At 46.2% G+C, this 16,295-nt stretch overlaps 1 protein-coding gene across 2 annotated transcripts in view; it reads right to left on the bottom strand.

The window, feature by feature from the left end:
- ACSL6 (acyl-CoA synthetase long chain family member 6) overlaps positions 1–16,295 on the bottom strand; it is a 45,444-nt gene that overhangs the window by 12,198 nt on the left and 16,951 nt on the right. Inside the window, exons 3-11 of one of the 2 annotated variants that reach the window (XM_082324402.1) lie at positions 15,289–15,403; positions 12,431–12,495; positions 11,892–11,993; positions 11,648–11,747; positions 11,198–11,376; positions 10,639–10,671; positions 9,596–9,647; positions 4,564–4,637; positions 1,580–1,657 (exon numbers count right to left, since the gene is read on the bottom strand). In XM_082324402.1, coding sequence (XP_082180528.1) covers positions 1,580–1,657; positions 4,564–4,637; positions 9,596–9,647; positions 10,639–10,671; positions 11,198–11,376; positions 11,648–11,747; positions 11,892–11,993; positions 12,431–12,495; positions 15,289–15,403 — 798 coding nt within the window. Of the gene's footprint in view, positions 1–1,444; positions 1,658–4,563; positions 4,638–9,595; positions 9,648–10,638; positions 10,672–11,197; positions 11,377–11,647; positions 11,748–11,891; positions 11,994–12,430; positions 12,496–15,288; positions 15,404–16,295 lie in introns of both variants that reach the window. The other variant, XM_082324401.1, reaches the window with a different exon arrangement.

Here is a 16,295-nt window from a genome sequence, read left to right on the forward strand (position 1 = left end):
TGAAACCACAGGAATTTTATACATGTGATGTGGGTTTAACGAACATCACACGGCCAAATCTGTGTTTTACACTGCACATACACATTAATTAAAAACAAACAAAAAGAAAATATAATCCGTGTGCTCATTGGGAATTATAAATAACTACTAGAAATTTTTAGCTTTAAAGAATGTATCTATCTGTATAATTTTAACTGTAAGTTCCAGGAACTAATAATGTTGGCTAAAACTACTGAAGTTGACACAGCGCTTGCTGTTCAGAATAATTTTGAAAATTATTTTTTAGCCCTTTTGAAAAAATCTTTATATTAATGAGCTTTTTTAGCAAAGAGGATAAACCTGACCATTCTTTGGAGGCCTGCCCCTGTCAATATGGCAATATCCTGTGAAATTAGGTTATTTCAGATGTTTCTAATTTACTTTCCCCCGTCAGATGACTTTTTAATAATTATATTCTTGTTTGCTGGCAAAGCGGATTGCCTGAATAGTGGTGCCATACTGACCAACTTGCCTTTTAAAATTAGACCTTCAAGTAAAGATAGGCTGGGCTGTAATTCTCCAAATCTTTCATGGACTTTCACTGCCAATTTGCAAGTTTTTTAACAGGGCAGAATATATTATTTCTGGCACAGTTGCTACTAAGAAGTGGGAGGCTTATATTCAGATGCTTATCTGACTCAAAAACTATGCTTTCAGCCCAAAACGGTCCTCCCTGAGAAAGTACAGAGCTACAACTGAATCCAGATCCAGTCTGCAGATATTGGATCAGTTTTTAGTTCGCAGATTCTCCGGCCAGGAGAACTGATGTGATCGTCTCACCTGACTTGCCTAACACACCGACTGCAGCGCAAATCAGCACCTGTCTTTTCAGAAAAGAGACGTGAAAAGTCAGTTCTGCGGGCTGGCAGGAGTTAGCGCTTCTATTTGCCATTACTTCCAGGGGACGCTGGCTTCCAGTTAATGCCCACCGTAGGCTGCCCTGCCAGGAGGATCACGTGTGTCACACCATGATCTTAGTTTCCTCTTTTTTCAGTGTCTGCAAGTTTTTTGCAGATCTGGTTATTTATGCAATAAAAGGATTTTAGCTGATGTAGAAAATGGCACGAAATTATTTTTACTCCCGTGATACCTGACCCTAGAGTGCTTTGAAAAGCTGCCCCCAAAATTGTGCAGGTAGCAGTTTCTGCTCGTTGGTGAAGGGCTGTTTTCCAATCTCAGAGCCACCGGTGTAAGCTGGAGAGCTTGGGAAACTCCCGGAATCGCTCTGGACTCGCGGCCATGTCACTGAGACCAGAGGCCGGGCCCTGGTGTTATGCACGTGGCACTTCTGGAGTACAAGCTTTTTTTAGTGCTACAAGATATCGCTGGTTATTTAGTATTTTATTCATTCTAATTTTTTTTTTGGCGTGGAAAAGGATGATTTCCACTGACACTAGGACCTTACCTGTACCATTCTCTCAAACATGTGTGCTAAAGGCAAATAGGAAATGTGTACATCCTCACAAGTAGGAGACCACTGACTCTGGAAGAAAACACAAGGAGCCCCACGAGGCCTCGTCAGTTCAGGCAGGTTTCTTACCTGTATAACTCTTTCAAACATGTGAGCCAGAGGCAGGAAGGAGATGAGCACATCGTCCTGTCTCGGAAAGATCACTTTCTGCAGGTGAAGGGCATGGGAGACAGAAAGGAAAGAAACACTGACAGGAAGACAACAAGAAAGTCATAAAACAATAAAAAGAAAAATGGCACCAGAGGAGCAAAAGGGTAAAGATTGTTGAGAGAGGAAGGGAGCAGCGTACGAAGTGAAGCGTTAAGCCACAGCGTCAATGAAGCTCAGTTAGCAGGAGAAGGAAAGAGCACGGAGATGTACACAGAGGGCAATGGAGAGGTCTCTCCATGGCAGAAGGCGTATCGTATCCACCCAGCGCACGCTGGAAACGGAGGCTCACCCTGACAGAGAACCCAATTTTTATTCATTGCTTTCTACCATGAGATGCTAAGACTACGATTTGCACTCTCAGCTGTGTGCAGACCTGGAGGATCCTGGTGCAAACCCGCAGGAGCCTCCTGGACATCAGCGGGGCTCTGCAGGCACACCATTTTTCCAGATTGCACAGAGCCCATCAGAGATTCACAGTGTTACTAGAGTCAAAGCTATAGATTTTTTCTTTTTCCTTAGGTTAATCATTGATTTGAATCAGAATATGTTGGAAAAATTAATGATTTTTTTCAGCTGCAAAAATTAATGATATCTGTTAGTGTTTCTCATAATTTTAAGTGATTAAAATGTGATTTTAAGGGCGTTATCACTGCCCCACAGACAGGTGCAGTGGGGAAAAAGAAGGCTGGACAAATTATGCAAAAAATAAAAATGACCGAAGTCTTCGGTTTGCCACGGTTTTAACTCTGTCTCACAGGCTGGAATAAACATAGGCCCTGAGAGCCTTACCTGATCCATGCCCCAAAAGAAAAGTAGCCTTTCCACCTGCACTTCCAAGGGTAAGGCTTGCCATAATATTATGGATTAGAAAAACTGAAAGCTTGATTACCCAATAACTTGCACCAAAGCCAGTGGTTAGTGGAAAATGGGTATAAAATCTATTAGCTCACAGTATTAGCAGTTTATACCCACTTTGCATCTCCACTGCTGTGACAGAATCGATAGTCCGTGACCTGGGACATGGCGGTGGATGGAGGCACAGGAGTTTCTTCCTCGGGGAATATTTTATTGGAGTTAAATCTGGGCAAGTCAGATTTGGGTATGCCCTCCCAACCATTACCTAGTGAAGTCAAACATGATTGACCACATGGGTATTTTCAGCATCCCGTTTCATATTATTTTACGTGTCAGTCTGAATTAAGCCATTAGGGCCTGCAGATCTATTTATACATTATTTCAAATTGGCCTCATTTTCTGCAAGCACAGTAATGTAAAATCATTAGCATCGCTAGCTATGCTGCTTTTTTTTTTTTGTTTTCACACTGCTTTAAGTGCCCAGACAATAAATGATTTGGTTTTAAATTGGACCAAAATGATGACATTGAATAGTATTTCACAGTTGGCACAGCTGTCCAGCTAAACGTAAAAATGAAAACAGCTTCTTAGCATTTCAGAACAACCTTATAATAAAGCTCTAGGTTCACTTCAAAAAATGTTCCATTTATAAAAATCACTGAACTAAGCAAAACTGGCACAAGAGTATGTAAACAGAAAATCTACAATACTTCTCAGCTTTAGGTATTTTTATTTTAGTAATTGATACTACTGTCAAGTATTTTGTGCTTTGCTCAGTTTCATTGCTGTGACGTTGCCCTAGTCGTGTGGATCAGCTACAGGCATTTACACTGTCACCAGCTATCTCTGGGGACTGAAGCTATTGGATTTACAGCCACTTACACCAGACTTACGTCTCAATCTGATACCTTCAAGAATAATCAGTGTCCCATTGCTGTCAGTGAACACTAAATCCATTTCTGTGGGCCAGTCCTGGAAGATGCCGTGTTCCCTCAGCTGCCTCTAAATTAGTTCTCTTCCAAAATAAACGTTCCTGCCCTTTGAAACTCAGCCATATCTGCGCATCAGCTCTCATTTGTGCATCTTGCTGCCTCTGAACTCAGCGAAAGCTCTGCGCTGCAGAGCCGGGGGGCTCGCTGCAGCGAACTGCTGTATTGACATTTCATACTGCAAATTACCGGAGTCACAACCCTGCAAATACTTAACACGTGAGTTCAGTGGGATTTCTCACATCATGTGTCCAAGTTTCTTTACAACGGTGGTCTGGAAATCTCAGAAAGTTCAAGGATTAAGGTAATAAGACTGCAGTATTTTCACCACCAACAATAAGACCAGCAAGGGGTATAAGGTGACAAATTGTCCATCCCATGTGCACATTGCTACTTTATAGAATTGCCTGTTTACTACAAAAAAATAGATTCTTTATATTTGTTAGGTACAAGCTACATATAATCCTTAATATGTTGTGCTAAAGCAATTCTGCTTCCTATGTTGTTTCTAAACACAAGTTTACACATTGCAGGGAACATATTATACGTGTACATGGCCAGTGCTATGCTTTTTTAAAAAAATGTACAACGGAAACAGAGATATACTTTAACATCAATGAAATTAACTATTCTTGTAAAACCATAGATGTTCTTATACATACACACTTTATACGCAGAAAACTTTCAAATAAATGAGGATGACATTGTGTGGGCATCCTTAGAAGTGGACCCTGTAGTCTTTTTGAAGCACCAGTTGCAACTGTACAGGGCTTGTTTGCTTTCCGAATTGTCTGAAAGGAGTTAATTGATGTACAGGAGCCAACATTGCTCCTCAGAAGCACTTTGAGCCTTACAGAGCCAGGGAGCCGGTGCTGGAAAGGAGATTTAATGCCCTCCAGTGCTGGAAGCTCAGACCTGCTCCCATTTTCATGGATTTGGCCCTCGGAGTAAGAGAAATTTCCCCTCTTATCTGCAGAAGCACATTTCCAGCCCATGCAGGGACACAGCTTAACCCACACACTCTCCACATGGCAACATTTTCTAAATCAGGGTATTCACCTCCGTCACTTTCAAAAAGCCTGAAAAATCAGCAACCACGTTCCCATGAGTCAGCATAGCACCTTTGGGGTTTCCTGAAAGGAAACAAAGAGTGATTTTAAAAGATGAGCCAGTAGGTAATTTCCAAAAGCTTAAAAAAAACAAAGCAGGAAATGGTTAAAATATTAAGTTCTCTTTTTGAATTTTAAAACTTATGCAATTTTCGCACTTATATCTGTGCAGTAACATCCACCAAAACCACTTATTGCAATCCTCAAAATTTAATAAAATAATACTGTAAACACGGTATAACATGAATATTTCTATTGGAGACTCTGAACAACAGTTTCCACTAGAAATAGCCCAACTGCAATTTATGAGAGTACTCAGCTGGAGCTGCTTGGTAAGCACGGCCATCAGACCTGGCTGGCTCTTGCCAGCCCCTCCAGGTAGGATTCATTTCATGCAGATTTTGACTAAGGATGATCTTGAATACCAACAAACGCCATTTAAAAGGCTGTTAACCTCTTACTTAGCCAGTACACTGGATAACCTGAACAATGCAGAAAACAGGTAAAACATGGTAAAAATTAGGCTACAAGAAGACTCTATGAGACTGCAGTTAAGGGAAGCCATTAATACTGTCAGCAGCAGAGCAGAGGTGTCCTGGAGACAGGGACAGGGAGCTGGCAAAGCCTCAACGTATCGCCCCAGCGCCTGGCACTACGCCTGCAGCGTTCCGCCGGCCTCCCGCGCGGCAGCTCCACGCTGTCGGCATTTGCTTTCTCACCCTCTTTTCTCCTCTGAGCTGAGAATCCCCCTTCGCACCGTAACACATTTCCATTTTGTATCTGTTTGTACGCCAAAACGCAGGGTTTGTTAAACAGCAAACGCAGAGGCCAAAACCTCGGGGCGAACAAACCAGAGCCCAGAGCCCCATCCAAAACACTCTGCCTGCAGCGCTGGCACGCAGGACTCTGCATGTCCTCCTGCCACCGCACCGTCCCTTTTCATCACCCTCGAAGGGTTTATTTCCAAAAAGAAGGTGTAGCTCAGCTCAAATAAAGATTACAGAGCCAGCCTCTCTCTCCAGCATATTTTTAAGCAGAGTGTTTTAATTCAATCACACCGCTGCAGCGTAGCTCCTGCTACGCCATGCAGAAGCAGATCGGAGGAGCTTTACCTGCGGGTACCCTGCGTGGCCCCGGCAGGGCAGGCACAGGGATGCCCCAGGAGCTTTGCAGTGCTGTTACAATTAACGATGGGTGCAACAGCCTCGCAAAATTGTAAATCAGCCAGAATGTCATTCTGGCTTCATCAGATTAGGAAGGGGCAATGATGTTTTGTGAATCAGTTTCAGCACAGGAAAACATGCTTGATCCTCTCAGTTTCAGAGCAGTTTGCAGGCTGCGTCACTGGCAGCCCTTCGGTGTGGGCGTGCACCCACATGGCACAGCCCGGCTCCGGCCCCGCTCCAGGAGCCGTGGTGCCGAGCCCTGTGCCCTGCCAGCTTCACTGACATTGCTTCTAGCCCGTCTCTCCAATAATTAAATAAAGGCCCAAACAAAAGTAGTAATTATCACACACATTTATTGTACTAAAGCAGGACATTTTGAACACAATATATTTTACTGAAAATCCATATATGGTGTTCCAAGTGGCTTTGAGTAATTCAGTCCCAAATACTTCCAGATGAACACAGTGCACAGAAGCGACTTCGGTCTCACTTACATTCATCCCCTCCGAAGCTCAGAGGTGAAGCTAGGGCTGACGTCTTTGCCAAACACAGCTGCTCCTGTCCTAACGTGTTGTACAGACAGGCTTGCGGGCACCGGCTCAGCCAGGCAGGTTTAGTTTCGAGGCGCTTATTTTCACAGCTGGGTGCACACGTGGATCCAGACCTCAAGAAAATTCCATGAACCAATGCCAGGTGTAAATACATACCAACGACCCAGAAACTGCTTGTGTTATTTTAGTTGTGTCTAGCCAAATACGTGTGCTCAGCCCCTGCAATTCTACAAGTATCCGTACTCCCGCAGTGTTGCACAAGTTTCTCTGCATCAGCAGCCCCGCAGGTCACACACTGGTGGCAAGGACGTGCTCAGTACTGGTTTGGAAATTCAAAACTGCACCCTCCAGCTATGCCAGCAGCAGATCTGGCTCCTGCACCTTGACCCAGCTCTTCAGACTTTTCTGGAAGATTTCTCAGATGCTTTGAGACCTCAGACTCATCTACTTACTCCACCTCTGAATTTTTTTTTTGCAAATTCAGTACCTCTGCTTAAATCACCATGACATGCCTGGAAGCCCTATGAACCTTCTGGCTCCTTCCCCCATGTCCTGCCTGCAGCGGGTTCAGCATCCCGGACAGGCTGCGGTGTTAATGGTGTCAAAGCAGAGCAGCAGCGTTAGAGCCAGGATAGCCTTCATCAGGAGAAATCCAGAACAAGCCATGCTGCCACAGGGGAGCTGGAGCTTTTTGGGCTGGGAGATACCTGTAAATTTTGACTTTCTTTAGTTCTTCTGTTTTAAGAGTTAACCCAGCAAAACAGGTGCCCCTTGCTATGAGCTCTTTCCCAGAATTAACCGCTTCAAGAGAAAAAAGTTGGCAGTGATACTGCTTTTCTTTTTAAAAAAAATCAATGCCGGACCTGTAACACTGCTCTCAAGTTTGAATTTCCTCGTAAAGACACACCTTGTGAGAGTCCTGCTACAGAACTGTGATCCCTGTCAGCTGATAGCCTGGGTATGGCAGTTTCTCCTCATCTCGGTGTCAAGCTGGTTTGAAAGCTCTCATAAGCAACAGAAGAACCTTTTCCACATCACTAAATGGGTCTTTCAAGTAGCAGCTCCAGCACCAACTCGGTGGTGTGATCCATCAGCATTTTGGGATGTAAGCATTTTCCTCACCCCAGGAACCTCCGGGAGTCAGGGATGTGCACTGGCAGGCTGTGAGAAACCGCTGGGAAGCAATTTTTATCCAACTGGTTACAGGTGGATCCTTGAGGAAATGACAGTTTGCTTCTCTGGAGCATGAAAAATTGTATCCTGATGGTTTGGGGACATCTGTGTGCCTTTGGCCCATTTATAAGTGCTGATGATTTCTTGGTACAACGATAAAAGTTGGTCTTGTGATCTGAGCTCAGCAATCTCAGTCTCTCTCTTCAGCCTGTGGAGGCATTTAGACATCTGGTCCTATCAAAGAAAAGCATGCATTAAAGTCAACTTCTGGGTTTTTTTTATGAACAGCTAAGATTGTAGAATTGGAAACAATTTCCAGGTTACAAACTCTATAGCAAAGATTTGTTTCACACCATACAAAAGTATTTGGAGCCCTTCGGAATTGAAAAAGCCCTTGAGAACATATCTGTTGGAAGAAAATTCTAGATCTGGTCATTAAAAATATCCTGACATGGGCTGTACACAAGCCAGGCCTTTTACATCAAAACATAACGCTGAAAACAGACCAGAGTGTTGATGCAGCCCCTGGAAAAGCCAGAAAGTGATGTGCAAAGTCCTGCAGCAGCAGAGGATGAGCTGGTGGTTCACAAAGCACTGCACTACGAGAGTTTAGTTTGCAGATAACCTGCAGAATTTGAAATCTCTGGTTTGAAATCTCTGGTTTGGGTGGGAGAAAGCAAATGAGCTCCCTGGTTGTCCTATTCCTGTAACTTCAGACATGTACCTAAAAAAAGCACAAAGCCAGAAACTGGCTTTAAAATCCACACTTTAAAATCCACACAAATCGTGCTCCACCATATCCATGGGCATGGCTCCTTTGGTTTCCTACAATTCCCATTTGTGCCTGGCCACTTTGCACTGGTCCAGCTGGTGCTCACCGCATACACAGCTGTGATGTCCGTATCCTGCACTGGGTTCAATCTTTTCCTTTTAGGAATTCCCACTGCTGAGACAGAGCAGAGTCACAGGCTCCTTTCACACAGGGCACTGCCTTTTCATACATTTTGAGTTTGTACTTGGAGTTGATAAAGCAGTTGCCTACCTGATCTGCAGGACAAGTCTTCTCCAGGAGGTGGAAGATGAAGATGTCTGCTCTTGCTCAGCCTAATCTGCAGGCTTTGGACTCTTCAGGCTGAGCAGCACAAGCAACTCCCTTCTTGGAGGGCAGCTTGGTGTCAAGAAGCCTCTTCTGCTTGCCTAAATGAGTGGAGGCCAAATCGAGGATGCTTTGGGGTAGGACCAAGAGTTAGGCAATCCTGAGAGCACAAGTGAACCTGGAAGAGCTGCTCCAGCGGTCCCTGGAGCATGGTCCTTCCCTGCAGGTAAGTATAAAAGCAGTTTCCCAAGCAATCATGCCTTGTGCATCTGTGCTGTCTGCCTGTGTAGCTTTTCAGTGGATGTTACGGAGGTCAAATTCTCAAGAGTAGTAAATTCCTGCAAGCTGTATGAAAACCAAGGTCTGGAGAGAGGAGAAAGCACTGCATCTGCTCAGAACAGGCAGAAAAATGATGCTGCTCCTCTCCAAGAAAAAGGGGCCAGCAGCATGGCAGTACCGGCAGGGTGGGCTGCCCAGGCTCGTCCCCGAGCCTGCCCCAGCACGTGGTGCCCCAGGGCCAACGCGAGGACATGGGCAACACGCGAGCAAGCTGGGGCACACGGCAGAGGAGACGGAGGTGCTGAAGACGTTTGTGGGGCTGGGGACATTGGTGTGCTTAGGATACAGAGAATGGAAAGCTGTGGACCCGCATTTCTTGTTTTTTAAACATCTGCAGAAGATAAATACCGATCAATCAAGGACTTCACAACTACACTGCAAAATGGGGAGCAGAAACATGAGCTGATTTCCAGACAATTGGAAAGTCGTACTGCCAAAGGGTATGTCAGGGAATTCAAGTGAAAAATAAATATATCATTATTTTTAATTTGCAATCTACAGAAATGTGTATACATATATATTCTTAAATATTAAAAATGGATAGAAATATCATTGCCATATCAGTCTAAACATCAAGTTTGCACATATTGAGGTGGTATTAATAATTAACTGACAATCTATTCTAACATTTTGAGATTAAAATGCCTCTTCTTTTACCTGTAGTGCCACTAGTAAAACAGACAATTGATAGATCTTCTGGTCGAGGAGGCTAGAAATACACAAGGAGAAGAAGAAAATCACATCAATCAAATGCAGAAGGGTCAATGGTAGACTGTTGTCATTGTATAAACTTAAAGATCAAGCCAATTATATTTCAGCTCTGCCATAAAAAGATTTCATTCCCCATGGCAAATATAAAAGACCATCATAAAACTCTTTTTATCAGGTTTCTTCAGTTCATGCAGACTTTATTCCTCCCTCATGTTTTGCTCCAGGCTGCATTAAGGGCATGCTTTAGTGTAAGAAGACTTTGATGGAATATTTGTCTTGCAGTTAGTATTTTCAAAGACACCATCTATACCTGTAGGTGCATGGGAAAACTTGAGATAATTTACTTATTTCTAGAGAAATTCTGTAAACGTGTGGTTATCCACAACAGGGGACAACTTTCCAAAGCTGCTGATTGCTCCCATTCCACTAGTATCTCTGTATTCTCAGCACCACTGCACGTGTGTGCTATTTTGGGTCACGAATGAATAAATAAGCAGCCTGAAAATCAGAGGCTGCTTTTGAAAGTTTTGCACGAGTATGAGCAGCCAGTGAAAAATATCAATGCAATTTTCCAAAAATATCCCAGAGAAATACTGCCAAGTAGTGTTTCTGAGCTACAGAAACCCCAGCGGAAAGCCAAGGGTGCAAACACATTCCCCTGGTGCCACCTGGGCAAGGTAGTGGCATTAGTGTGGCTTAACAATGGCATTTAATTACTGTCCCGTTAACATGTTCGGCAAGGATGAACTCTCTCAGTTAAGCGTCCCAGGTGGAGGGTATGAAGCAAATACTGCACGTCTCCAGTGGATGGTATCAACAGTCCCTGGGCTGCTCCACAGCCTCCCATGGGGAGAGGGTCGCGGGGCACTGCCCCCGAACACACGCACGCTTCCTTCTGCCCAGAGCAAACCCTTCCCTCTTTTGTCAGTGAAATAAATGTAACAGTCAGCTGCAACTGCAAGTGGGAAAAGCAGCATGCCAACACTCACCACAGGCACATGTCGACACTCAAGGCCACAGTCCTGAAAGAGATTAAAGTAACAAAAATTATTTCCACTTTAATTCCTGTGGTGTAACCCACTTCCTAATGATCTGCAAACCACCAAGGGAGAGTGTGGGCTAGAGCAGAAAAATTTGTGGCTAACACTTAGGTCATCTTTTCTATCCAAAGTTTCTTGCATCAGTCACAATGCCATCCTTGGATTTCAAGTAGTGCTTGGGTTGGTTGAGCTGGATCCAGCCTGTTTCACAAAAGTATAAGGCTGTAGGCTTATGGGTAGGAGGACAGTGTCTTGAACAGCAACCCCCCTTTCCAGGCTCAGTTAGCAGCTGATATCTTATTTGAGCAGGAAGGGTTGAAATGTTGGCTCCTGTCAACAAGGAATAACACTTACGAGGCAACTGCACGGAGCCATGCATCAATATTAACGGCCACAAAGTGCTCTCCAGACACTGAACCTGCCATGCAGTTCACAAGTCCCTGTATATTTTACTATCTTTTTACAAACGCTACAAAATATAGTAAAAAGAGAGGGAGAGCAAACTTACCTCCACCTCCTGCATGGTCTGGATGCGAACCCCACAGCGACTCCCTCTCTCCACCAGCTCCTTTTCAAACGGGTCCATCAGGATGATGGAGCTCAGACCTGGCGTTTCTCTCCTCTCCACGTGGTCAAGGAGTATTCTGGCTTTTTCAGGTTTGTCACAGATGACTGTGGAAATGTCAGCTGGAAGAAAAGCAGCCAAACAAGGTGGCCCTGGAGTAATGCCCGCTGTCAGAGCAGCCCCATCCACGGCTGTGCACAACCAGGCGTGTGGGAAATGCAGCAGAGGCAGCCCTGACCCAGCATGGGGACACACAGCTCCCCAGAAACCTCTCTAAGTGACTTCAAGACACCCAATGAGTAAAATCACCCATCTTTTGGAAAGAAGAAGAAAATGAACCATTCTGAGCAACAAAACTGGTTTCTGAGAAGATTACATCAATTTTGGTTTTACCTGTGTTGACGATGTAACGAATGGCTCCAGGACCTAAGGTGTCATAGAGGGGAACGACCACCATGGAGTAGGTGTAGCAAGCCAGCTCAGAAATGATCCACTGCAGGAGGACACCAAAGCGTGAAGGTGAGAAGGGGGCCATGGAAACAGGTTTAATGCACTTGAGAACAAGCTTCAAGTATAAAGCAAGCTCACAAGTCAGGAACATTATTAATACAGCATCAAGTTGAACTTAAAATCTCACCTCTGGACGGTTTTGAGCAAAGACCCCAATGAACTGCTTCGTGGATGGCTTGCAGCCCTGCTGAAGAAGCCCTGAACCCAGAGCTTCTGCTCTTTCAGCCACCTGGAATTTGGAGAGAAAAAAAAAACATGAAAAAGAGAAATATAAGCAATACTAAACTAAGCAAAGACTTAGCTTATACAGGGAGGCTCTCAAATTATTGTGTTTGTTATCTAAAAGCCCAATTTTTTGTTATCACAAGCCATTAGTAATGGACTAGCAGCTGACCTCGGGCTGGCAATGCCCCATGGCTTTGAGCGTGTCAGTGCCGCTGGCAGGAGCAGGCGAGCGGCATTGAGCTGGTCCCCGAGAGCCAGCACGCCTGTACAATGCTGGGGTGTGCCCGGCTGGGGAAACCGAGAGCCCTTGCACGGCACATTAGCAACCTCCCGGTCCAGTCCGTGCGTGTTACCGACAGGCGCCTTAACACCCCTTCTTCTGCCGGGCAGGGTGAGAGCACTGGGGGCAAGGACTCTGCGGGGGGGTCATTTCCAGCTCACCTCCTTGTAGGACAGCCACTGGTAGGGCTGCTTGGGCTTCCTGAACCCCAGGCAGGGGCCGTTTTCTGGAAGATACAAGCAGAGATGATGGAGTTACGGGGGCAGTGCCAGGAGTTAATATGCTGCCCAGTACCACACTGCGGGGATGCAGCAGAGCCCTCAAAATCCATTGTTATCGGGGTTGGCTCTCGCTCCTGGGGCAGAGCTCACAGCAAGCCCAATCAAATTAAACACAGGAGTGCAGCTAATGGGAGACCGGCTGCTGGGATCTCCCAAACAGTCGCTTCAGTCCTCCTCCCTCAGCTGCAGAAGGGACAGCAGCAGTTTGCCTCCAAACAGCCTCATTAAAAGCCACTTCTCCGAAGGCAGTGTGAGCATTAGTGTCTGATGAGAGCTTCCATCCCAAAGACTGGCTCCCACTGCTTTCGCTGCCTTTTGATTTAAACACTTCAAAGTGAAAACTGCTATTTTTAGCACAGCCTACTCTGGAGGAGGGTAAGACAATACGCAGCACTACATGACAGGAGGAATATTTGAGAAGTTTAATTAATTTGCTAACTGTACTTACCTGCACAAGATCCATCCCTCCATACACCTACTGACTCATTTATTTACCCCTGTCCTGCGGGGTGAAATATTTGCAAATCCTCTAAGGCTTTTGGTGGTACCAAAAATAATAATCTGACAATGAAATTAGTGTACTCAACGAGGCAGGATGTCATAAGCAGTGGACACAGAAATAGTTATGATATAGCAGGAAAGAGTCATTGAAGCTTTCTGGAGCGAGAAATGATGTCTCCCAAGTGTGTGAGCGCTCTTTGATGGTGCCATTGACCATGGGGTAAGGGCGATGGACTGATACACCACACTCAGCTTTCCTAAGAGCTTTTGGCAGAGCTTACTCAGCCCTGTTGTGGAATAAAAGGTAAGCTGGATGAGTTACTGATGAAAAGGCAGCAACAAGCAGAAATAAGTATCAGCGTTTGCAGCAGAGGAAGAGCTCTGTTGCATTCCACAGTTCTATGCCCGGATCAGCCCCGTTTAATGTATTCATAAATGTTCTGGAAATGAATAATGTATGATGAGCTTTGCTGATGCTGCAAAATTCAGGACGTTAAGCTGTCTGCCAGTGGCAGCAACAAGATCTTGTGGTGCTAAGAGACTGCACAGCAAAAGTCAATGGCATTAAGGGCAAAATAATGCACGTTAAAAATAATAACCCTAATTATAACCCCCACGCTCCAAAAGCAGTGCCTGCACCACTACGGACGGCGCAGGCTGCAGCACCCGCCTCGCCCCTCCCTGGGCCTCCTCCCTCCTTGGCCTCCACTCCTTGGGCCTCCCACTCTCCTGGCCTCTGCCCCTCAGGTCTCCCACTCTGTTTGGGCCTCCATCTCTGGGTCTCCCTTCATTTTTTTCCCACTCTGTTGGCCTCCACTCTTTGGGCCCCCCATTCTCCAAGATGTCCACTTGCTGGGCTTCCCACACCAGTTGAGCCTCCCACTCTGTGGTCCTCTTTCTCCCTCCCACACCTTTTCGTCACCCCCACTCTTTGGGCCACTACACTCATTTGACCTTCCACACTTTTGTGGATTCCCACACTTTTGGGGCCTTTTCACTTCTTCGGCCACCCACACATTTTCATCCTCCCACACCCTCAATGGACCTTTTCATCCTCCCACTATATTTTGGCCTCATACACTCTTTTGACCTCTCATACCTTTTTGGCCTCACACTCTCTGGGCCTCTACAGTCCTTGGTCCTCCTACAAGTTTGGGGACTCTACACTCCTTGGGCCTTTAAACTCTCAATGGGCCTCCCACACCTTTTTGGCCTCTACACCTCTTTGACCTCTACACCTCCTCAGCCTCTCACACCTTTATCAGCCTCTACACCTCGTTGGCCTCCCACACCTCTTCATTCTCCCACACACTTTTGGCCTCCCACACCTCTTCAGCATCTCCACCTTGTCAGCCTCCAACACATTTTTCAGCCTCTGCACCTTGCTGACCTCCCGCACCTTTTTAGCCTCCCACACTTTTATCAGCCTCTACACCTTGTCGGCTCCCATACCTTTGTCAGCCTCTACACCTTGTCAGCCTCCCACGCCTCAATGGCCTCCCACACCTTTATAAGCCTCTACACCTCATCAGCCTCCCACCACCTTTGTCGGCGTCTACAATATGTTGGCTTCCCACCCCTTCTATTGACCGCCCAACACCTTTTTCAGCCTCTACACTTCTCGAGCCTCAACACTCAGGCCTCCTAGTCTTTGGCCTCAACACTCATGGGTCCTCCCACTCTTCTTTGTCCTCCCACACCTTTTTGGCCTCCCACATGTAATAGTCCTCTACAGTTTTTAGGCCTCCCACACTCTCTTAGGCTCTATGCTCTCTGGGCCTATGTGCTTTTTTGGCCTCCCATACTGTTTCAGCCTCCCTCTCTCCTTCAACAATCGTATCTCCTTCAGCTTCCCATACTCCTTTTGCTTCTACGCTCTTTGCACCTCCTGCACCCTTGGGGCCTCCTACACTTTTTCAGCCTCTCCACTATTTGTGCCTCCCCCATTCTTTCAGCCTCTCACTTTCTTGACTTCTACAATTTTGTGGCTTCCCACATTCTGGTGGCTTCCCACTCCTTTTTGGGCCTCCCACGCTCCTTTGGCCTTTGAGTCCAAATGGGCCTCTACATCATTTGGACCTCCCACACTTTTATGGGCTCCCATGCTCTTTCAGCCTCTACGCTTTCTGAGAGTCCCTAAGTCTTTGAGCCTCCTGCACTGTTTGGGCCTCTACATCATCTGGTCCTCCACCTCTCCCCACCTCTGCTCCCAGGCCTCCTCGTCACCGTGCTCTCACCGGAGATGCTGAATCCCCTCCTGAAGACCTCATACATGGTCCTGGCATCGTCGTAGTAGTGCGTCAGCAGCTGCGGGCTGTCCCCGATCACCGACCGACGTGCCCCGGCCAGACCCTGTGCGACACAACGTGACATGATGTGACACAGCTGTCAGCACCGCCTGACGGGCAGGAGATAGGGAAACCCCAAACCATGAAGCAGCACACCCCCCAAATGCCAGACAGGCCTCTGCAGCCACCACCGTGTTCCTGCCCCAACACCCAAAAGGACAGGAGAGGTGGGACGTCCAGCTCAGCACCTCAGTAACATGGAGAACCACCTTCCCAGAGAGGAGCACTTGACCCGGTTCATTGCCACGGGAGATGGTTGATATTTCCCAAGGAGATTTGAGGAGGAATTATAAATCTGCAAGTAATGGAGTAGGGACATGCTGGGGGAGCGACTGCTCTGGGCTCCACAGGTCCCCAGGGCTGGCACCACAGGCACCTTCTCAAGGACATCTAGACCAACACGAAGGACAGACTACAGCAGAGGCCAGACTCCAGACCCCAGGGTGTGGGTTCAGTAGGGGTGTTTTAGGAGAGGGCAAGGCAGGGTGAGAGTGACCGAACTGGGACTGCGCTGTGAGCCAGAAGAAAGTCTCACTGAAGCCCTAACCACAGAGGAAAACTGTCTTGGAAAATGTAAATTCCTCCCACCCTTTAAAAAAGTTGTTGGAATTGAAGACAATAAGGTCTTAGAGTGGACATCACAAAAGGCTTTAAAAATTCTCATCACGCTTTCAGATATTAATTTAAGTGGAAACAATTTTCAGAAATATTTCTGCTCTTTAAAATGGACCAGCTTCATTAAACTTTAAAACCTTTTGCAAGGATGAAAATTAATAACTCCTCAGCCTCTAAGCACAGATTCGGGTCTACTTTTTCTTATTATTACAAAGTTTGCAGCAGCAAACTCAGTAATGGGCACGCACAAGAAGGGCCAGCTGATTTGATCTTATCACCTC

This window comes from Platalea leucorodia (assembly GCF_965183815.1).
Source record: "Platalea leucorodia genome assembly, chromosome: 11".
Lineage (NCBI taxonomy): Eukaryota > Metazoa > Chordata > Aves > Pelecaniformes > Threskiornithidae > Platalea > Platalea leucorodia.